At 32.5% G+C, this 24,756-nt stretch overlaps 2 protein-coding genes across 7 annotated transcripts in view; one reads left to right on the top strand and one right to left on the bottom strand.

The window, feature by feature from the left end:
- The window catches only part of LOC140432410 (uncharacterized), a 186,861-nt gene that overhangs the window by 51,003 nt on the left and 111,102 nt on the right, over positions 1 to 24,756 (top strand). The gene's annotated exons all lie outside the window — the stretch shown is intronic.
- The window catches only part of LOC140432411 (monocarboxylate transporter 14-like), an 82,283-nt gene continuing 60,106 nt past the window's right edge, over positions 2,580 to 24,756 (bottom strand). For all 5 annotated transcript variants that reach the window (XM_072520289.1, XM_072520291.1, XM_072520292.1 and 2 more), the window contains 5 exons: positions 22,983 to 23,269; positions 19,457 to 19,729; positions 13,937 to 14,369; positions 6,779 to 6,982; positions 2,580 to 5,972 (listed from right to left, as the gene is read on the bottom strand). In XM_072520289.1, the coding sequence (XP_072376390.1) occupies positions 5,806 to 5,972; positions 6,779 to 6,982; positions 13,937 to 14,369; positions 19,457 to 19,729; positions 22,983 to 23,269 (1,364 nt within the window). In that variant the 3' untranslated portion in view covers positions 2,580 to 5,805. The remainder of the gene's footprint in view (positions 5,973 to 6,778; positions 6,983 to 13,936; positions 14,370 to 19,456; positions 19,730 to 22,982; positions 23,270 to 24,756) is intronic.

A 24,756-nucleotide genomic window follows, 5' to 3' on the forward strand; every position in this document is an offset into this window, starting at 1 on the left:
TATCTCACCTGATCGACTTTATGTACTTGCATTTCTTCAAAGAAGCTGTTTAAAAACGTTCTGAATTGGAATAAAGCAAAAGAAGATTGATGTTCCACTACCAACCCGCATGTTTTTATCTAGAGTGGACTCATTTAATAGATTACAAAATAGATGGTGTATATAGATTGGCGTAATAGAGCAGGATGGGCCAAATGGAAGGAGATTAGCATAAAAAATACTAGTGAAACTTATATGCAATTTACGAAGAATATTAACAGTACTATACATCGAGATAAAAATATAAAAATAAATATTTTTCAGGAAACAAAAGAAATGAAACACCACGAAAAGTTGAACTGTTAAAATGTTAAACTATTTTAAATCATATAATAAAGCTCTAGTTTTGAGTATCCTTCGATATCTTTAATTTTACAACTATTAAAAAAATCATCATTTCTTAATGTTTTTCTTCCTTGGCATTGTTTTAATTATCAGTGTTTCGTTCTTAGTCTTTTAAAGTATATACGCCAAAGAAAAAGATTTTTAATTATCACAAAAATCGTGTATGCAAAATATATACAGTACGAGTCTTAAGCCTTACCCCTCCAACTATTTTCTTAACCGCTTAACCTTGAATTAGTAGGTACATTTTTGAGTAATTGATCTACTATATATGGTCATTGCTTTAGTGGTGAGCAACGGACGACAAAAATTTGGTAAGATAATTTTAACTGGAATTATTTGGCAAGTATTACATTATTTTCCCTATTCTGATGGAATATTGGAATAAATAAAAAGGAAGACGATCGCACACGACGAATCTCGTGGTCGAAAACTCCAAGGCAGTGAACTGTTAAAACATCAGTAGAACTATTCAGACCCGCTGTAAATAAATGTGTAGGCCAAATGATCACCAACGTCGATTGAAGACATATTGCAGAGACACCAAAGCTAAAATTTCCCCAAGAAGTATAATTCGTAAGTTAACGGGAATAAGTTTAGGAGCTCAGCCAAGTGCAGTAAAGTATACAGGTCCGGTTTAGACTCGTTTTGCTCACACTCCCCACGTTGCTTACGCTATAAACGAGACTCGTCGAATAATATCTGGGTGTTTGACACACTCCATTTTACAAGATATTCCCTATAGAAGGAATCGCTGCTTCCAACATCAGAAGGAAACTGAGGTTGAGAAAAAGAAATCGGCAGAAAAAGAAAGAAAGTTTGATCGGCAAAACCACCCATCAAGACTAAAATCTCGTAGAAGTTTCATGAGTAGCACCGCTTCAATTAAAACTACTGCTGAATGATGACGTTTACAACTTTGGAGAAAACTTTGCATGCTGTTGCCATAGATACCGAGGGGTAGACGGCTGCAAGTTGTTTATTACCTTACGCTACATGGAGCTCACCTAATAGACTCAAAACCACGGTTGTGAATCAAGGATGCCACTCACTTTGACTTATTAGTAGGGTCATTCAGGCGACCAAACCTTGGCAGTATAAGAAATGAAGAAGTGATTCGGAGATGGAAAGAGAAGAGAAAAGGGCACAAAAATTTGGGAACTTACTGAGGGATAAAAGAGCTTTTAACTATTGTCTTACCGGTTACATAATCCCATTTAAAAGTATTGTACAAAATAGCGCCCTTCCGCAATTGTTAATAGTTATGTTACTGACATATCATAAAAACAATAGACAGGTGTCTTTATTCAGTTAACAAAAAACGTATTCATTGACAATTTCATTAAAAAATCCTTTATAAAAGATATATTTATATAAAAGAACCCTTACAGGCTAAATCACAGAACGTTTTCGGACTAAATAGTCCATCTTCAATGCTGTTATCTAAAAGTAGTATAATTACTTTCGTTATGAAAAACGTGAAGTTAAATTTTGACCAAGGTTAAAGCAAATGTGGTTTAATACTTACTATAGAGCGTTCCAAGTTAAGAAAATAACATTGCGGAGATAGGGCCATGTATTTCTTATGGACGATAGAAGCGCAGAGATGCCACGATGAACACAAGCACGATTCAGGGTTGTATAATTATTTGTATTTTCGTTTTCACAGACATGAATTAAATTAATGTTTTTTAACGTAATTGACCAAAAGTGTCCATTCGAAACAAGAGATGAAAAGTAGGGAAAATGATTTTAATTAAATAAAAAGTATTTACAAAAGATAATTTTATTTTATCTTATTTTAATTATAGTAACGACAGTTTATTTGTTTTTCGGTAAGAATATCATATACCATGAATCATAGAAATCAGTAGAAAATATTGCTTAGTTAAATCATACACTTTGCCGGCTATTAAAGATTTAAAAGCAAATAAACGGACCGCTTGGAATGCATATATCTAATTACTAATTGCAACTTAAAATAATACGGTGTACGTATGTCAGCGATTTTATGTCGTTCTCTGAGACTACATAATGATAATAAGGCTTTGTGGTTCTTCAGTTGTTATTCCGACTTTACAGTTAAATGTTAATTGAAAATGGAAATTCGAAAAATATATCGACAATCTAGTAAATCGCATGCCTGAGAGTTTTGGCAACACTGATCTCCATAAGCCTAATGTTATTTTCTTAACGTGGAACGCTGTATAGGTATACATGTTTGAAGATACTAGTCCAAAGACGTAGTCTCTAAACGGACTTTAGGTAGCAACTCATCACACTGATATTGTAGAACGGATGTATGAACAAACAGCCAATGTAACCGGATGTGTCTTAATGTGACTCTACGACTCTATGTGACAATAATTGGTGGTAAGACATGACTCGCACTGTATAGATAAATATATTATCCATAAATATATAAATATAAGTATATTATCTACTTGAACTTGAAATAAAAGTATTTAGATAGAGAAAAACGTAGAGGTAACATAATAGCAAAATAATTACCTTTGCTCGTCATAAATTAAAATATAAATAAATAGTCATAAATAAATAATACCAACATGAAGTTAACTAAACTCAACAAATTTCGAATGTAAACTTAGTTATTTGAATGACACGAAATATTGATTCTAAAAACTGTCATGTCAAGCTTAGCACGCACTGCGTCGGGACCTCACGGTCGGACGGTACGCATAGAATTTTTCAAAAAACATAAGAATTGATTTCCTTTGTGATGCGTGCACTTGGACGTCACGGTCGAGACAGAACAATCCGCACTCTCGGGCGTCCTCGAAAAGTCCAGGACATCCCGATGACTCATCAGCTGTTCTGACGTTCCGCCGTTTCAGTTGAGTTGATTTGTAAACTAATTATGTTGCTGCAGAACTAAGTATGTTACGTCATCCGGAATGCTTTAAAATGGTCGACGGGACAGCTGATGGGAAGTGATTGGAGGTCTAATGAATGAGCAAGGTCAGTATTAAGGTCTATATTCAGGACATTTAAAAGTTTTCGTAATTTCCTGTGGGTCATCCGAAAATACTGGAAGAACTTGCAATCATCTTTGAATAAGTCAGGAAATAGGGTGTGAATCTCCCCTATTTGTGAATCCAAAATCTGGTCTTCCTTTGACTTTTTGCTTTTATTTATTCTCCCAATAACATTAAACTTACAAATTCTTCTTTACTTAACATTTCCTAATATTTTTCAACAACACTCTCAGCACAACTGCTAGAAAGAGAGCAGGTCCTACCGACCGACCATCCTTCCTGTACTCACCGAATCAGACGTTCAGCTAAAAATATGCGGAACGTATGTATGGTCAGTACCGTCCGAACCCGGACCCACTGCGCGCTTAGCTTTATAGACGTAAACAAATGATTTAAGGTTTTTATTCCAATAGTGTGATTTTGGTATATATATTACAAAATCTTTTAAATAGTTTCTGTAAATGTGCTTAATTTATATATTGATGGATTTTGATTTATTTTTCTTCATGTGATTTTTTCCAGTATTATCACATATAATCATTCTTTAATATTCCAATCTCTTCCGACTGCCAATTTTACTATTTTTATATTTATCCCATAACTTGATAATGTGTATTCTATTACACAAGTTTTTTAGGAATTCTTTTTTGGTTATTTAGAAAATAAAGATACAAATTCTATATAGATTTTAGAACATATATCTTGTATATTGAAATGAAAAAAAGATGTTGAATGCCATAAGTTAATAAAGATGATAACCAGCATATGGGTTCTCTTCACATAGCCACTATGTTCGTATTTCGATATAGGACATATTTTAGGACACACGGGTGGTATATGGCTTTATTTTCATAATTACTGAAAATAAGTAAGTGGCTTTTGTACATACCACCGAAGATAAAAAATATTATTCAAAGGGACTTAGCCCGCCACTGGTTCATCATTGTTCAGTGTTTACTTAACCAATGTCGTTAAAACTTGTGCGGTGAAGTTTCACCATTATTGGCATCTGCTGTATATTACCATATATCTAGTGTAAATGTTTACTCTATATAATTGTTTTGAGGCAAAAAATCAATCATTGTTAAATACATCATCATCTGGTGTACATTACTGTCGCATAATATTTGTTTCTTACCAATAAAATCTGAATAAACGCGACTTTTGTTCCAAATTCGAAATACAAACGAACAAGGAAAATATGACGTGAACAATATTTGTTTTGTGTTTAATATACAGGACAGTTTAGGTAGATATGCAAATTATGCATACCAATCAAGGTTAATTAAAAATACCTAGTCATAAATTTAATATTTTTGGCATAAACGTTAGTGAAAGGAAGGAGTACTAAGTGTTGGCAATCCATCAGTGATTAATCAAGAACGGGCTCCGAGAATAAGCTATCGAAATGACAATTGACAGAGTGAAAGTTCAGATGTCAAAAGTGCTAGCACTAAAGTTTGACTAGCGACCATCGATATAATATAATAAGGATGGAACCTATGAATAAATACTTGCGTCTAAAGTAGGTAGTAACAATGGCCGATCTTGTTTCGGGAATGTCAGTTGTGTACGAAAAAATTGTTTTGGTACACATATATGTATAATAATTATTTATTTTCCTTATTTACATTTGAATAAAATATATAATGACGTTTAACATTGTAAAATCAAAAAATTATTATTTTTATAACTTAAAAAGTTATTGCAAACATATATTGTAGTTGCGCATCGCACGCCACTGATGTGACTGGATGCGAAATATGAAAAATTTAACGAATTTATTAATTTACCCAAAAAGAATACATTAAATTATTGACTTGAACACATAATATTACCTGCTTAACATTAAAATATCGGGAAATAATTAATCAACTGTCAAATTGTAGCGTCAACGTCGGACATTGTAGCTAGTACTGTGACGTCAGTACCGTCGTCTACCAGCTACATGAAAAAAATCAAAAGGCTCCATCTTTAGTATATTATATCGATGCTAGCGACTAATGTCGACAGTTTATGCTATTATACTATTTTTTATCTAAAAGCCTCTCATGATTATTCAGTAGTGGTCTGTACCATAGCTCAACATGAAATGAAAATTATGTCAGTTTGCTAATAGGCTGTTATATTTTCGTTCATAATACGAGGTGGCTTTATAGACGTCTTTAACGATAGTAAGACATAGTTTGATCTGATGATAATGATCTATATAATAATTATTTTGATAAATTGTGAAGTTTCACAATCAAATCGATACGTTTCTTGTGATTGCATAACGAAACCACGTCCAATATAATATTCATTTAATAAATAAGTAACGTGAATTTCAGAAGACGATAAGCAACTTATAAGATTGATTAGGTATGGTCGCCTCTTCACGTTTAAATAAATACTGAATTATACACGTTTCTTAAAAACTTTGACGTCAGGTGCTCGTCGTAGTTTCTGTGTTTGCTACAGATGGCGCCTTGTTTCGTTTGCGGCACCACACCACGATGTATTCCGTCACCCAAGCTAAACATCCTATTATGATGAGGAGTGTTTGAGAGTGAATGCAAATTGGAAAACTGTTTGTAGCGTCTCTAATATAACCTAAAAATATAAACATTAATATTTTGAAAATTGAAATTATCAAGAAATATTTTTGGGAACGAAATGGGATGTGTGTCTTTGCTTTTAACATATTTGGACGATCTGAAGGATGATTTTAAAAGGATTAATATAAGAAGGTAGAGGAGAAGGGCTCAAGGGATGGAAGGAAATAGAGTAGCGTGCAAAGACCCACTTAGGGTTGTAATAACAAAAAAAGAAACATTTTCCTGTCATCTTTATCCAAACCATCATTTTCTCCAAATTTTGGCCTATCCCTATATATACATTCTCCAGGCTGTAATGTAAGGATTCTTCGGGAAGGGTTGTTCTATATTCCATTTTCATAAATGCCAAAAAATATTCTTCTTAGAATTTTACGTTCAAAGACGAGTAAAAGATTTTCATGTTCGTTGCAGGTGGCCAATGTTTCGGATCCGTATGTCAGCACTAGTAAAATAAGGAGTTTGTATATTATTTTAGTTTTCCGGCTTAACGTTTCTGCTTTTTAGTTCCAAACTTAGCTCAAAATAGCACTTAGTTGTTACAATTATCGTTAGTTTGATTTCTCATATGATGCAATTCTTATTGGTTACAAGGATTTCTCAATTCATGTCCTTGAATACTAGAATAATTATCAACGATAAGTATTCCATGATTTACAGTATATTATTTATTTTGAATATAAATAATGGACCTTCATTATTTGGAAATACTCAAAATCAATTTGGATTTGATTGATTAGAAAACAAAAGTAGAGGAATGGTAGGTTAGTGAGGTAAAACTATGCTCAATGTTACTACATTTACCTAAAAGAGGCCCTAATATAACAATACATAGCCCTTTCCCGACCATGTGAAGCCCAAAAGCTGCCGGAAGTTTTTCTAAATTTGCAAATTCGGACGTATACTCTGCAATAGTGATAGTGAAGTTTATTAATGTTGCTCCTCTGGCAAATCCACAAACTAGTAGCCATATGACGATATTCGTCCATTCCGTCTGTAGGGCCAATGCTGAAAACAAGGAAATCTCAAATTAATAGCGAGTAGAAAAATAGTGGGCACTTATGCGAAAATTAAAAGAAACTAAAAAGTCACGGGTGCATACAAAACTTTTATTGCCAATTGTTTTCATTATAATTTGCAACTACTAAGTGGAGATGTAATGGTGGACATTTAGGTATTACAAATGTCGACTTATAGCTGACTTATCCACTTATAGTAGTACTGCTCTGATTTATAAACCTACTGCAGAGATCCAAGAAGTACTTAACATAACTAAGTAGCCATAAAATGTTTGGAAGCTATTATTATATTAAGTGTTTTATTTATATCTCTAATACAAAACACGGTTCATCTGACTTATTCTACAATCGCCACTTATAATGTAAAGGTTTTTATACATAATAATTCATCGCTACTTTGTTACCAACGAAGAGTCTTATGTTTGTTTGACTATAACAAAACCTTCGATAATATAAGCCACTACAAACTTACGGCACTACTTAAGTCTCTTTTCAACACTGTCCGAGCAACTTAGGAGTATAGCACGATGTGGACTACGGTACACAAAGAAGGCAACAAAGCCAGTGACATATTTAAACGGGTTTTTATTACCTCCGGTTTTGACCAAGGAATTGATTTTATTCGGAGCGAGCCGACCTCGGGTCTCAAGGTATTCTTAAAAATGCCACGACGTTTTCGCCGGTGCCAGGACCTACCACGTGATAGTTAAACATTATATTGTTTAAGACATCATAGAACTAGAAATATTAGATGAAAGATCATAAGGCCGAAAGGGGAGACATCAGAACCTACAAAAATGTATATAGTTATTGGGCAAGCATGTATTTTATCCTCTCTGATATTTAATATATTACATATATCCAAGGGCTTTAATGCACAAAATACTCTACACGAGCTAATAAATGATATAACTTTCAAATAACAAGTGATATAAGTGAGTGGCAAGGGGAACAGAATATTTACAGAAGGAGAAAAACATTGAAACATGATCATGACTAAGCTAGGAAAACATTAAAATCTACATATTTTGCATAAGGAAAAATAGTTCAAAACTCTATTCTGGCGGTTATCAAATTTTGCTATGATTTTTTTTTAACAAAGTTTGTCTTACAACTTGTCATATGTTTAGACACAATTTACAATCGGCAACAAAATTTATGTCAACCGGTGAATTTGATCCATAAGCAAAAACTATATAAAAATATCCTGGAACTCTTTTCTAAAAAAAAAGAAACAGAATAAAAATAAATGTATGCTTCAAGTGATTCTGAAAGCTTACGTTTTTTTGAGGAGTTACCTATTCAGTGGCTCCACCAGCTGCCAACAAAAAGTCATAAAACATATTAGAAGATATGCTGAACAAAATAAGAATTATTTATCAGAAAAATATAAAATAAAACAAAAAAAAAGTTTAAAAAAAAACTTGTGTTTAAAAAACATTCATGTCAACAACTTTTTAATCAATTATGAAGCTAGTACTTATTTTAGTCATTAATTTACAATTATTTTTCCTCTTTTATGCACGCATCCTTTCTTTTATTTTATTAGTTTCCATTCTTTAGATTATTTTTCTTTTCTTTCTGTCTTTTTCAAAACTTTCTTATCATTTTTCTCTTTATCCTTCATTTTTTGTTGTTTTCTGTCTAAGACTATTTTAATTTTGTTCACAGCTGTTCTAAATAGTTCGTTTGTAGTACAGTCAAACCACTCTTAAATTTCTCACCTAGAATATTCTTCTACCTCTTGATCTTTTATTACATACCGACGAGTATAAATTATACAGTGAGAACGTTTAGGTTGGAATAAATTCAATATTTTTGGATCTATCAGTATTTTAACAAAATGCTTTCACACTTTAATTTTTAATTGCAAATGCACATCTTACGCTACAATTGAATATCCTAATGACGTCACTACTTTCGTGTAAATGACGTCATTGGTTTTTTATATGAAACAACCTAGTTTTCCCTTCATTTTTACATTTCACAACAATAGACGATTACAAAACTGTATAATACTTATAGTCTAAAAGAATTGGTTTGTGAATTACAGACAAATATTATATCAGAAATCTTAAATCAAAAATTTTATTGAAAGGACTGAACTAATCCATTTTTAAATTTCTGTTAGCTGGAATAATTAATACAATATTTTTAAAAAATAAATTAAATCTTTAAAGTACATGTAGTTCACTTCCTGACAATAACAAAAACGGTTTCTAAATTCCTCCAACACTCTAGATAATGTTTTTGGGCGAATTACTCTTACCTCATTGAGAAATCTTTCTTTCAAATGTTCGACATTGTTAGGCCTATTGAAGTGTACTTTAGATTTAAGATAACTCCAAAAGTAAAAATTAAGGGGTGTTAGATTAGGAAATCTTGCTGGCCACTCTATAAATCCCCTCCTACATATCCATCTGTTGGGAAAAATATTATCTAAATAATCACGCACTTCACGCATAAACATTAAATTACTAGGCAGTTGTGGATTTGGGTTATCTGGATATAACGCGGCAATACCTGGCATAATGACATTTTGTAGGGCAGAATGACATCCAAATATTTTTGAGCTATCAACGTTCCTTCAGTAAAAACATTTACCCACAATGTTGTTGCCAACAATTCCTGTCCAAACATTATCTTTTTCAGGATACTGAGTATGGGCCTCCGTCATTCAATGAGGATTGGTATCTGACTAGTATCTACAGTTTTGCCTATTAACAGTTCCATTTAAATAAAATGATACTTCATCTGAAAATACGACATGATCTACACATTGTGGGTCATTATTACATCGCTCTAATATCACTTCGCTAAATTCAATCCTTCGATCAAAACGATGTTCACTGAACTCCTGAAGTAGATGAAGATTAACTTTATACGGGTGAAACTTATTGTTTTTCAAATATTTTAAAACTGTAGATTTACTTATTGAATTTTTCATTGCGATTTGTGTACTGGATATGCGTGGATTTTCTTGCACAGTTAGTAAGAAATTCAATTTTTCATTATCACCAATTGCAGAACGACCTTTATAATTGTCACCAATTGCAGAATGGCCTTTATAATTATCACCAATTGCAGAACGACCTTTATAATTATCTCTCACGAGACCGAATTCCCTTAATTTTTTTTTCTATTTTCGATACAGTGGATTGACAATGACAAATAGGACAATCTGGATACTTATCATTCCATAAATCACAAACTGCTTGTTGGGTTCGGCAACCACACATCATTAAAATTTTAATTCTTTCGTTATCATTTAATCGTACCATTATTTATGAAAGTTCAAAACTACGGTATGTCAAGAAAATGATATCAATAAAAACCATAGCTCTCTAAAAAAAACCTACAATATTAACTAGTCCTGTCCAATCAATAAAATTTTAAATTAAAATTTTTTGATAAGTATAACATTTGTCTGTAATTCACAAACCAATTATTTTAGACTATAAGTGGTTGGGAAAGTATTTAGTATTTATTTACATATTTTACATTCAATATTTTTATTACTGTATTTTAATATGATCTTGTTTAATGATATATTCTAACTAATTATTTACTTTAAAAGAACACAGTATATTATTTTTCTTCTATTTAATAAACTCTCATTGTTTAACTGGCTAATACATGGTAATTTGTTTTTAAGTTCAAAGAAATTCACTTGTTGTTAGAATATCAAATTTCTGCGGAACCGTTTTAAACCTCTGATTTATGAGGTTCACTTCCTGTGGCCACCCCTTAGAATTTGTAGGTACGGATTTTTCAAATGCATACCAAGGGAACAGAGATCGAAACGAGACATCGTACTGTAAACATCTCCAATTTATCGGAGACGCGAATGTCCTTTTGTCCGGCGTCGGTTTTCTACTCACTAAGGGGCTCAGCCACTATTTTACTCCTCTAGCTGCATTTAATACACCATACTCGAACGGTAAATACTTTTTCTTTGTACAGATAACATTATTGAGTTACGCCAGGTATTTTCGTGATTTTTTAATTAATTGCTAATGTATTCACAATCAAAATATTGAATTTTTTTCGTTATTCTAATAATCATTTAACCAGCGACCTCAATAAGTTTTAACAAAACAATATGTATTATATATTTTTGTAATCGTCTATTGTTGTGAAACGTAAAAATGAAGAGAAAAATATGCTCCTTTAAAAAAAACCGATGACGTCATTTACACGACAGAGGTGACGTTATTAGTACATTCAATTGTAGCGCAAAATGCGCATTTGAATTTAAAAATTGAAGTGTGAAAGCATTTTGTTAAAATACTGTTGGATCCAAAAATATTCTATATTCTTGACTATATTGTGTAGAAGTGTGTATTTTTGTCCCCTGATTGAATGGCCTTAAAACTTTAATTTTTTTTTATGTTCAGTATTTTTTTCAGTCAGTCGAGTTTTTTTATTCTTTTGACGAAATACTTATGATTCCGTCGACTCACCTTATTCTCAGTATTTGTCGATAGCACCACCACAGTATAGACAACAACTGTTGTTATTTATACTGTGGTACCACATACCGAAACTCTCAATGTTTTTTATATTGTTCTATTTAGCCAGTTTCAATAGGTACGTCTTCAGATTTCAACATGCTCCAATCAATCTGAAATTATTCAAGTTTTCGTTATTTATTGTACTGTTGGTGTAATAAATTGGATTCTTATTTAACACCATATACTTAGTCTTCTTGACATTAATTTAAAAATTTATATTCGTATTTTCTAGTAAAACTCGAAGACTTTCCGATGTGCTTGCCAGCAGTAGTTACATATATCTACACCTACACAGCAAATATCTACATATCGAATGTAATTTATCACTTTACCCCCATTGGCGACTATGCTTTGATCTGTATTTAATAGAACTTTCTTCAAATGTGTTCAATATAGACGGTAAACAGCAATGGCGACCATATAAAACCTGTCTGACTCCCAGTTTTACCCTTATTTCGTTTAATATCGACCTTCTATTCTTATATTTGCTTCCTGATTTCAATATAAATTCAGGATTATTCGCATGTCTTTATTTTCAATGCATTTACTCACAAGAATATCTCAGTGAATGGTGGCGTACTTCGCCGAAAGCCTTTTCAAAATCTATGGAACAGTCGTTGAGCACATTTAGAGCAAATATAGCTCCTAATCGGTTTCGGAATCCTCTATGTGTCTTGCTAATATCAAGTTACAGTGAATGGTAAATGCTTTTATGAATGATTTTAAAAAATATCTTCAGCGAATAGTTCACTACCGAGATTATTCGGTGATCGGAACATTCTTTCGCGTTACCTTTTTTTAGGTATCGTGATGACGTAAGCAGTTAGCATTCTTGAGGTATAATACCACTATTGGATATAATGTTAAACAGGTGTAATACTATAGTTGTTGATTTTCTTTTCATAAATATTAATAATTATATATCTATCTTGAATATATCTGGTCCCGTTTCACTTTATATCTGTGGAAGGTAATTTCTGTTGTCTGCAAATAACTTTTATGTCTTCAGTCTACCTTTTTAATTTGTTTTTGAGTCTGTGATTATTTTTCGATCTCTGTCTAAAACTAAGTATACCGATCTGTCTTCTGGTTTTCATAATATTCCATTTCTACACATTATTAATTCATACTTCTTTGGTATCTCTTAGTTTTCTTTTTGTTTTTCTATCTAGTTCTTTGTACTTCTCTGCATGTTTTTTATTTCTTGCCTTTGGTCCATAAAATCTTCATATGCTTGTGTCATCCACACTTTGTTTCTCTTAGTACTTTGTTCTAGATATATGTTACCCACTGTCTTTATCGTTGGATATTTTAATTTAGTTTAACTTAAACATTATGGCTTATATTGCTTATTTGAATTTTGAATTTCAATTTTTTTTTAATTTCCATTTTGCATCGCCACTGTAAGTGCTTAAATACCTTTTTTCTAAGATGCATCTTTTTATTTCCTACATTGTCATACAGATAATACATGCATTATTAAAATACAAAAATTGTGACTTGTATATTAGTTTAAAAAGTGTGGATTTAAAGTAGTCAAGTTATTTTATAATGGCAGACAAAACGGACTAAATAACTTAAAAATATAGTGATAATTAACAATTTAATTAAATCTTTTACACGCATTATAAAGAATACAATCACGATGATAGTGCTGGAATATATTAGACAATAGAATCGCAAAAAGGTAGTTTGTAACATTTTTAGGAAATAACACCACAATTGCTAATAAAACTCAAAAGTTGTTGTTGAAATATGAAAATTTGTTAAAGAAACATTTCTGTCTGACTCATCTCTCCCTTATACCTTATTTTTGCAAATAATTCAGTCTTTGTCTCTTTACGTTGCAACTATTTCGTTACAGCATATTCCTTGAAAGTATCACTTCATCTTAGATCCTCTTTGGAATTTCCATAGTCACCAATATTTGCTTTATATATCTTTCGTTCTTTTGTCAAATGGTATATGCTGTAACATCATTCTTTTTTCACTTCTTTAATTTTGTGATTTTAAAATTGTATAATATGCAACATTTGCCTTTACGTTGATATTTTGTGTCTGCAGTTTTATAAAACATTTACGTATGCAGAGATGCGAAATATAATCGAAAATAAGGTACATACAATTTTTAATAGCCTTCAGAGATACAACTTTGGATATAAGTTTCCTGTTTATTCGTTATACTCCATGTAACACACTACATATCGTAAAACAAAACATTTAAAGGAAGTTGTATAGGTGTCTAATGAATATTTGAAAGTTCCTTCAATGAAAATGAGCCCAAAGAAACAAATTAAAAGTGACAGAACACATTAAAATGATAGGGATCAATTAAAGACAACAGGTGAAATGAAAATAGTTCCAAAATTTACAAGTCTACAATTTTAGCGTTATTTACTTATCTGTGCCTAATATAAAAAAATATTTACCTGATCGAGCTATGCCAACAGAGAAAATTCCCATCATAAAAAACGTCTTTTTGGACAGGTTGACCCGGTCGCAAATAGGTGGTAAAATCAGTCTTGCCAAAATATCAGTAAATGCTTGGAAGGATAAGAACGTTGCCACGTCCTTTTTATCGTATCCTAAATTTTGAAAAAAGAATGGAAGGACTGTTTTAAAGTTTTGTTCAGCCACGAACGCTAACGAGAGACCAAATACCAAATTCAGGTAAATTGGGCATTTGAGAAGATCCAGATCCATGAATTCTACAACTTTCTGCCATCCAGTTTGTTTTGGTTCTTCCTTCGGTGGTGAGATTGGTCGGATCTTTTGTGATGCTGCTAGTGGTATGCCAGGGAAGGTCATGTTTCTCCGTAACTGTTTGGAGGGCGTGTGCATAGTATCTGGATTTTCTTTTGACTGAAATTGTTAAAAAACAGAATAAATGTACAGGGTGTTTCATTAGTTTATATAAATAATTTTACTTTAGAATCATTGAGAAGAATATGAAGATTTTACCTAGATGACTTAGTAAAACCCTTAAAAAAAGAACAAAGAAGTTCAGAGAATTTAATACTTGTCACTAACGGTGTTTGTTTTTAGTAATATGGTTCTAAAACTATTTTTGTGTCATTTCTATATTATCTACTTTGTCCAATGGAAACATATCCACAATATTAATTAAAAATACGCTATATTTGATGTTCTGATTTTCCCCCTTAAAAAATTTGAAATTAGGTTAGGTTACAAAGCACGTGGTGTTCGTGTGTATCAAGGTATAAACAGTGCTTATTAAAAGCTTAAAACTTTTATTTTAAAGAAGATCTTTTCGGAATTGAATCATTCCATCATCAGTTTAATAAAAAGTTGTTAAAAACATTGTTTGGCCACAGAAAAACATTGGAAGGACATCAGTAACAAAAACAATCCTCATGGAATTTACAAAGGTAAATGTAATGAGAAATGTAAATGCGGTGAGAAATCAGCACCGTTACTCCCTGCTGCAGTCTATATTGCAAGGTAAAGTCAAAGGTAAGCGAGGACCCGGTAGAAGGAGAATATCATGGCTGCGGAATTTAAGAACATGGTTTGAGAAAACCTCAACGGAGCTGTTTCGAGCCGCAGTGAGCAAGCTCATGATTGCCAATATGTTTTCCAACATTCGAAACGGATAGGAACCAGAAGAAGAAGAAGAAATGCAATAGACTGTTAACTTCGTTAATTAATAAAAACTAAAAATGGGGGCATCTTACATGACCCCCAGAGCTGGTGAGATTTTATCGACTTACATTACCTCTGATCTGTGCTGGGTTAGCCCTAGACTCCAGCACAGATCAGAGGTAATGTAAGTCGATAAAATCTCATCAGCTCTGGGGGTCATGTAAGATGCCCCCATTTTTAGTTTTCATTAATTAACGAAGTTAACAGTCTATTGCATTTACCTTTGTAAATTCCATGAGGATTGTTTTTGTTACTGATGTCCTTCCAATGTTTTTCTGTGGCCAAACAATGTTTTTAACAACTTTTTATTAAACTGATGATGGAATGATTCAATTCCGAAAAGATCTTCTTTAAAATAAAAGTTTTAAGCTTTTAATAAGCATTTTTTATACCTTGATACACACGAACACCACGTGCTTTGTATTCAACAGGTATACTAGCCACTTAGCCACTCCTGGATATCTCCACTTCATGGTTTTGTTCCAGTTTCACTTTTAGGTTAGGTTACTTTCTTAGTGTTGACTGATATTTTATTAGATTAAGGCGGTGTTGTTAGCGGAACTGTTAGGGAATAAGGTATTAATAGATCATATACAATGAAAACTTTTTATTAAGAAATATTTAAAAATTGATTAACAATCCTTATAACATAGGAATCTATAACCTAAATCTTAAGAATCAATTTGCTTAAAGTTATTTGGTGACACGCGAACCTTTAGACTGTAAGAACAATTAGGTATTATTTTTTTATTTTAATAAGTAAAATTTAAAACATAATATTTAATAAATCTCAATGAAACAAGATATAATAGTAATAAAATTATAAAAATAAAAAATAATTCTCTGTTAATTAATAGTCTATAATAGTTATGTACAGTCTTTAGTGATTGCTGTGTGGAAGGTCATCATAAAAAGAGTGCAACTAAAAGTGCAACTAAGAGTGCAACCTTGTAGGTGGTAGTACTCTTTTGAAGTCTTGTAAATCTTCATACTTCCGCTTTGTAATTAGTATTCTAGCTGCATACAATTTCTGCATGTGATCTATTTTTTTAATACTGATAATTGGCGTGGGACGATGTGGCAACGCCTGAAGCTCGTCATCAAAATCAATTTTATACCGAATTGTGTCATTTGTCATCTGTGACCACTGGGTCACCTGTCTTTTTACCAGGCCGTATAGATTTATAAATAAATTCTTTCGAAAAGTCGGAAAAGAAGGTATAGTCCAAATAACGAGCTTCGTATGGCATGGGAACCATCCTAGCTATTTTAGTTATAGCCGTGTATTGTTGTGGAAGGTAAATTTCTTTACCTTTTAATTTACACTCTATTGCACTGTGTACGGAATCACATTCCATCTGGGTATGGCCTTTTTCCAGGTACTTTTGTGTAATCGCGATATTTTTTTCAATTGCTAAACGTAATAAAGCATTACTCAGGGTAACATTGCGATTTTGAGCACAACAGCCGTCGGAATATAAAATAATAGGCAATAGTTTCTGACTCAAAAAATCTACTTTAGATGGTCTACTAAGCATGAAGCAAAAACAGAGGCTTCAAGAGTGCTATTTGTCTCATCGAACCAATAACACATTACTTCCTTATTTGCTAAATTATGTAGTGTAAAATTACGGGGCTAATTTTACCGATTCAACATCCTGTGTGAATACGTGACAAGCTCCGGACTGTGCAATATCTTTGTCAGTATCTTTTTCTTTCCTGGCTCTATCTTTCTTCAAAACATGTTGGGCGTATTCTTCATCCGTAATGTTTCCACTTTTATGACCGCAACAAAAGTCACGCTGATGTTTCTTTGGGTGGTATAGGCTCAGGTTGAATCACAACTCACAATTTTCTTTATATGTGTGATACAGCTGTGTCATGTTCGAGAAAATTGGTTCTAAATATTCTCGTGATGTTTTAGCACGACAGTAATGCGCCGGCATTTTAGGAAGACCTGCTAAAAACTTTTCAACTTATTTGTGATCTTCAGTTTTTTCTGTATTTCTGCGATTACTGGTTGATCTGGAAAAATAAGGGGGCATGGCACAATCTGTTTTTGTTAGCCAGTATCTAACAAACCAGTCTTTAATGCCAAGAGTGGCCAAGAAAATTTTTTTATAGACTTGGTGACGTACATTATCAATTGTCAAAACGTATGTGCGACTATCATTTCTTTTGGATGATTCTGGAATTTTTGTAATTTTTTTTGGTACTTTCTTAACGTGAGAAGTTATAAATCATCTTCGCTGCTCCCAGTTCATATTTTTCCAGAAATTTTTAAACAACTATTGCCACTGTTGTTCGTTAATATTGTCACATGATCTGAGTTTCGACTTCTTGCAAAACTCAGAAGTGCACGGTGGTTCCATGGATCTTACAGGCTTAAATATGTCATGTTTCACTTTAAATTTTTCATTGGGCTTTGCTTTTCTGTCTCTTCTGTATCCTAAATAATTTTCACCTTTCATCCGTAATTCCTTATTTACATTGCGTTTATATTTTTTTTCATTTTTGTCCCCTTGTTCTGTCGTTTTGTATGACTTAACAAATCACCGTGATATGGAACATTACTCAGTATGGCCACTTTGGAAGAACACGATGGAGTAGCAGGGGTAACAGATTGCTGTATAATATTGTTCTGGGTTATATTATTTTTATCCGTACATTGAGTATTGTTTTCATTATCAATAACTATATCTGTAATTGGGTCTTGAGTATTCGTATATACGAGAATATTATTTTGGTTTGAAGGAAGGAAAGATTCGTATTGATTTAATTTTATAGACTTTATATTAGCGGCATTATTTCCGACGTCTTGAACGACGCTTTCACTATCTATCGTGATATTGGAAACTTTCAATAATATAGAAGGCTGAGGATACTCGATGGTCACCGTAGCTAATTCGGGTGGTTCCCGTTGCAGATCAAAAGAGTCATTATCAACGTTTACCATAACTTGTAGATTGTTAATCTATCTTTTGATCAAATATTGTGTTTACGTTCTGCTGGCTATTAATAATACTTTTCATGGACACATCTAAGTTTTGTTCATTTATTGGGGTTGCACTAATTTCGTATTTATTGGAGTTACATGCTTCCATATCAGAACTAGTGTTATGTTTTTGATTCAAATCTAAAAAAAAATAATAAGAATTATAGCATTAAAAACATAAATGCCAAAAAAGTGAATACGGACCTCAAAACAAACATAATAGATAATATGATCTCTATCAACCTAGTTTAATTCTTTTTTTTATCTTCTTTGATACCTTGTTTACGCCATTTATGTTTTGACATCAGGCCTGCTCCTTGTAATTGTGTATATAACCATTCATCATCTGAACTTAGATCACTCGAGGAATCAATGTCTTTTCCATCCATAGTTTATTTCATTTATTGAGCTTTCTAAAAGAAATAAAACACTTTTTGAAACGCCGCCTACGTTAAAAAAAATACCATTAGTAAACACCGCTAAAGTAAATGAAGATAATAATACTATTTTATTATCATTTCTTTCTTTATTAATACGCGTAAATGAATAAACATTACTTTATTATATAGCTTACCTCTTAAACTTCTTGGATACTAGACTTTTCAGCAGTAAAACTCACGTACAAACATAATAATCACAGAGCGCGAAGTAATTCTACAAGAAAAGTATGGCAGACTGACGACTTGTGCGGTGTTGACCATGATACAGGTGTTGACGACTTGCGCGGTGTCACTACTTTTTGAATTACGGCATCTGATTGACTGAAATCTAAATCATGTGACAAATGGTTAGACGCGCAATGAGCAGATCTATCCAAAGGCATTAAAATCTAAAACCGTTAATTTTCGACTTGAGCGGTGTTGTAAGCTAAGGGACGAAAAGTACTTTGCAATTTTTGATTATTAATAATATAAAATCAGAGTATCAATCAAAGTATTAACAATATAAGGAGGAGGATTTCAGGAATTATGCTGAAAAAGTCTCAAATCTAATAAAAGAAGAAGAATTGACACCAATATCCTGGGAGTCACTGCCAAAGTGTTGGAAAAAATTACAACATAAATAAAAAAGGCGTATTTATAGTCTTTAAGTCTTTCGACATATTTACCGGCGACACAACTACAGAGGCTTAGTTTTAAAATACGTTCAAAATTTTCACTACTTTTTATCACACATTGTGTAAAGTGAACTGAAAACGGTATTAGCCGTGATATACTTGAGGCACGATTTAAAGAAAATCTTTAGTACTATGAATTTACTATCTTCTGTACCATGAATTTATATGACTTACATCAAATTGTAGCTGCACATTCGAATCAGTCAAGTCTAGCCTCGAATAACTGGACCAAAAGGACTCTGTCGATACTTTTCGCCTTCTTTGAGCTCCGGTAAAACTCATGGTTGAGAAGTTACGGGGGAATGTTGATTTTCTGGTAAGGCCCCCTTGTTTTGACGGTTCGTCTAAAAGTTTCATCGCTACTTCTGAATAATTTTTGCTGATTAATGTTTGTCCTTCTGGTAAGTCGAGATCTTCGTCTTCAGTCTCTTTGATTGTTTCCATTTCCTTAAAAAAGAATAAAATGATATAGTATTGGTATTAATTCTATCAAAATATTAACAAATTGTTCAAAGTCTACACAAAATTTCTCACTCTGATATACTACAAAAGTGTGACTAAGGATAATATAAACTATTTCAGCGTTTTTGACGTGTTGGTTATCACATTATAGAAAAAAAATACTGATTTTTTAACAAATAAAGAATCTTAATTTATTGAAAAAACTTTGAAATATAATTCTGCTACGAAAACAATTTCGTGGATTTAAACACATTCAACTGGTCAATTGACCTCCATATACATGATTTGCCCATTTGACCTCCATATACATGGCCCTCTCCTCAATATAAAATAATATCGAGTGCTTCTCTTGCCCTTTTCTTTTTTTTGCGTTTGATATTCTTGCTCTTATTTTTGTGCCTACCAAGAAGTGATCTGAATCAATATAAGCCCCACGACAGTTACGTACATGCATTAGATTAGAGAAGTGCCTGCTTTCTATTAGGATATGATCTATTCGATTTTTTGTTGTTCTATCAGGCGAAGTCCATGTTACGTTATGGTTATTCTTGTGGAAAAAGTAGGTTCCATCGACCATGACCTTTGAAGCTGCGAATCCTATTATTCTACGTCCGTTATCATTGGTAAAATCGTAAGCACCACATTTTCCGATGTATTTCCATATATATTTTCTTTCACTATTTTTGCATTAAGATCTCCAATTATGATCTTGATGTCGTTTATGGGACATTTGTCGTAGGTTGTCTCTACTTCGTCATAGAATTGATCTTTGACATCCGTTTCTTTGTCTTCGGTTGGGGCGTGTACATTTATCAAACTGATGTTAAAAACTTACCCCTTACTCTTAGAGTCGTGGTCTTATTGGTTTGAACTGCATAATAGGATGTATGAATCTAGTAAATAAAAACTAATAATAACTGAAGAATAATAAAAAATACAAATAAATAAATAGAAAGCTCGGGAAGTAAATTAGCTTCATTAACTTACTTGATAGACAACATGACAGTCATGGAATCTATAAAAAAAATAAAGGAAGTAATCAAAGGAATGGTGTGAGTCAATCTACATACCAGTGCACAAGAAGAGCTCACCTACATACTGTTGCAACTACAGAACATGTCTCTTATGTCGCAGGCAAGTAAGATTCTACTTCATATTATATGGAACCACCTAAAACCTTTCTTGACCCTACAGTTACCATTGCCTAGGTTTATGCCTGGAAGGGGTATAAGGGAGGAAATTTTAAATGTTCAACAAATAATAGAAAAACATATGAATTTAATGTTAAAACCTATTTATGCTAGAATGGAACTGACTCTGACAGAAAGAACTTCAAATATAGGGCTTAACATAAGCCCCCAGAAGTCCATAATCATGAAGTTTATCAGAAATATGAATTTAGAAGGATTGTTATATTGGATCTATTACATAGTAATAAAAACAACAATTAGATATGCATCAGTGCTAAGCAAGGTGCAAAGACTTGCTTGTTTAAGAATCACAGGGGCTTTGAAGAGCACAACAACAATAGCTATGGATGCCCTACTGGACCTTCCTCATTTGCATATCATTATAATTATAATTCGAGAAAATCAGAACAATTTAATGGTTATATCATGACATAGTAACATCATAAATGAATATTGTTCTGAAGCTATTTTCGTGTGGCGTCTTAAAGTAATTACAATTTAATGGAAATAAGCCACAAGTTTAAAATAAGTGTTAAATAAATGAAATTAGGGATGCCGAATAGATGACGATTTCTGACTTCTGATGGTACCCAGATACAGGCATAAAGTATCTTTCCAAGAGGACATTTGCCTAAAGTTTTTTTCTAAGTGGACGGATCTGTGCTAATAGGATTGATGTACTACGGAAAATACGCTGGAATCGGCTGAGGATCATTACAGGCTTTTTTACTGGACATGAGCCAGTCTAGGGACACCTGCATATAATGGGATTATTCCAGGGAAACTCAAGTTACAGACTCCGAATCTAAAACAGTCAACCATATCTTGAATGACTTTAAGGTATTATATCTCGTAGGTGGTACTCACTATTCACGGACTAGCAAGTGACTCCAAATATGCATAGAATGTAGAATAGAGTAATGAATGGAAACTTTATAATAAGTCAACTGACTGCAGTAAGATCGGTGGAATAGATGGTTTAATTTTTTTTTACTTTTAACTATGTATCTGATATGTATCTGACCAACTCAATCAGATTGTATTGACGCTGATAATGGCCAGGAATACGTCCAATATACGTCAATAACGCTGAAATATACTATAGCTTGTAAAAGAATTCTGCAATCAGAATTATATATATAATAAACTATTTCTATTTGAAAATATGTAAAAAAGTAACACCCTTGTATACAAATTACCTCTGTAGATGCAAAATAAAACAGTATCTTCTTTAGCAGCGATAAAAATAAGACATTTTCATTAAAAATACAATTTACGTGCTAGAAATGAAGGATAAATTCTTTAAATTATATAGAAATGAAGCAAAAAGTAAAAATTCGAAGATTTCTTCTTATTCGAAACCAAAATCCAGATTCTCACCTAAATCTGTGCCTTCTAAGATTTACAAAGCGAACAGAGGATGAATAAACCGACATGGGGAATCTAAAATTGCACTCCACATCATATCGATTCATCTAAGTAAGAACCTTTTATGAACTGGCTTCTAATACTCAAAATACGAGTAAATAAAGATATAGAAGAGACAGTTAAGATTTGATTTCACGTATAGTGCCTCTACAATTCGCCTATACTTACGTATTTCGTCCTTTGAGGACTCATCAGAGCGACTCAGTAAGAAACTCTAAACGTCTTTAGGAAGTTATTTAATTATTACTTCCTTTGACGGAAAAGATTTGATTTCACATTTAGGGCTTCTTGCTCAGACGGTCTTGATGAGTCCTGAAAGGACGAAATCCATATAAGCGAATAGTAGAGGCACTATACGTGAAATCAAATCTTAACTGTCTTTTCTATAATATAGAAACGCTTTTCTATATATTATATAGAAACGCTTTAGAATTGTAATTATTTTAATTATTTTACTTTAAATGTCTCCATTTATATATGTGGTTATAAACTTTATATAATACAGGAGAGATATAAAATTGTTAATTTTTTCCGAAGTTTAGCTTTCATTTCTATCAACAAATAATTAAAGATACATTAAATTTTTGGTAAATATGCAATCTATAGCATTCGAAACAAACCTGATGATATACTCCCGCCTCTTCGTCAACTTCCTCATCAACCAAATGCCACTCAACGGGTTGCAGTACCGCGGAGCCCGCAATACCATTCATGGCAAATGCCCCAAGTACTAAAATTGCGCCTCGAAATGAGTACCACTCCAATAGATATCGAATAGCTTGTGGCATCACCATCATACCTACAGCTGTACCTGCCAAAGAAAAGCCTATGGCTTGTCCACGTCTCTTAACGAAGTAATTGCTAAGAGCTACGAATGTTGATGAGGATGCCAAGCCGACTCCTAAACCTAGAAAGAAATAAATAATATAATACATCGAAGAAATTATTTTAAAGATTGATTTCAAGATAGGTTCTCTACGAGATCAGCTCCTAAATATATTTCTCTAATGCCTAACTGTACTTAAACTTTTCCTTCGCTTAGCTTGAACATACTACAGGGGCTTTAAAAATCCAGCATGGTTACATTTCTTTGAAAGAATTTTGTCGACGACTCCCGTACCATATGGGTGAATATCATACTCTTTTCAAAATATGCCGCTCTTCCGAAACTAAAAGACAACAATTTATATACGATAACGCAGGAATTTGATTATTTCTTAAAAATTTGCGATAATTGTCGCGATAGTGTATACCAAAAATTTATGTCATAATCACAATCCGTTTCCGCAAAACAAAAATGTACAAACTTTCAGACGCTTGATCACAAATAATAAAGTTAATACTCGTAGACTACACCTTCGCTACGTACACGGAGATCAATGTAGTTGATAATATAACAATCTTTAACGCGGATATAGAAAAGAATATGTAAAAAGGTAAAAAAGAAATAATTGGACTTACTCACAATCAGTTTAATTTTACTACCTCAGACGACCGGTTTCGCTTTCTAAAATTTGCAAAGCATCATCAGGTCGGTGGTACAAAGTAAATTAAATGCTGAAATTATAAAAAGCCCATATTAGGGTGCTGTCTTATAAAGATATAGATCAAAAAGTTATAGATCAAAAAAAGTTTTAGTAATTATGCCAATATTACATGTCTGTGTTAATTAATATGCATAAATTGCATTAGCAGACAGAGTAACAACCCACAAATTGGTAATAGAAAAAGTCTATTGAATAATAGACAATAGACGGCACAATAATTACTATATAGTGATTGGTGATTCATAGTTCAAACTATCCCTTCAACTTGAACTATAAATCACCAATCACTATATAGTAATTCTTGTGCCGGAATGTAAGTAGTATTTTGTTTATTTCTAATGTATCACAATTCAACAGACTTTTTCTCTTACCAATTTGTGGGTTGTTAATCTGTCTGCTAATGCAATTTATGCATATTAATTAACACAGACATGTAATATTGGCATAATTACTAAAACTTTTTTTGATCTATAACTTTTTGATTTATATCCTTATAAGACAGCACCCTAATATATGCTTTTTATAATTTCAGCATTTAATTTACTTTGTACCACCGACCTGATGATGCTTTGCAAATTTTAGAAAGCGATACCGGTCGTCTGAGGTAGTAAAATTAAACTGATTGTGAGTAAGTCTAATTATTTATTTTTTACCTTTTTAAAATGGACTCACATAAGCAACACATTCATGATTTAAAAGAATATGTATTTAATTTTTTCTATAAATAAGCAATGTATACAAAAATTTTAAGCAACTTGCTAATACTTTTACTAATTACGATTCCTGGTAGGTTTTGTTAAAACTTGTAAATGAAACGAACCAGTTGAGTATACAGTTAAAAATAACT

This window comes from Diabrotica undecimpunctata, chromosome 1, assembly GCF_040954645.1.
Source record: "Diabrotica undecimpunctata isolate CICGRU chromosome 1, icDiaUnde3, whole genome shotgun sequence".
Taxonomy (NCBI): Eukaryota; Metazoa; Arthropoda; class Insecta; order Coleoptera; family Chrysomelidae; genus Diabrotica; species Diabrotica undecimpunctata.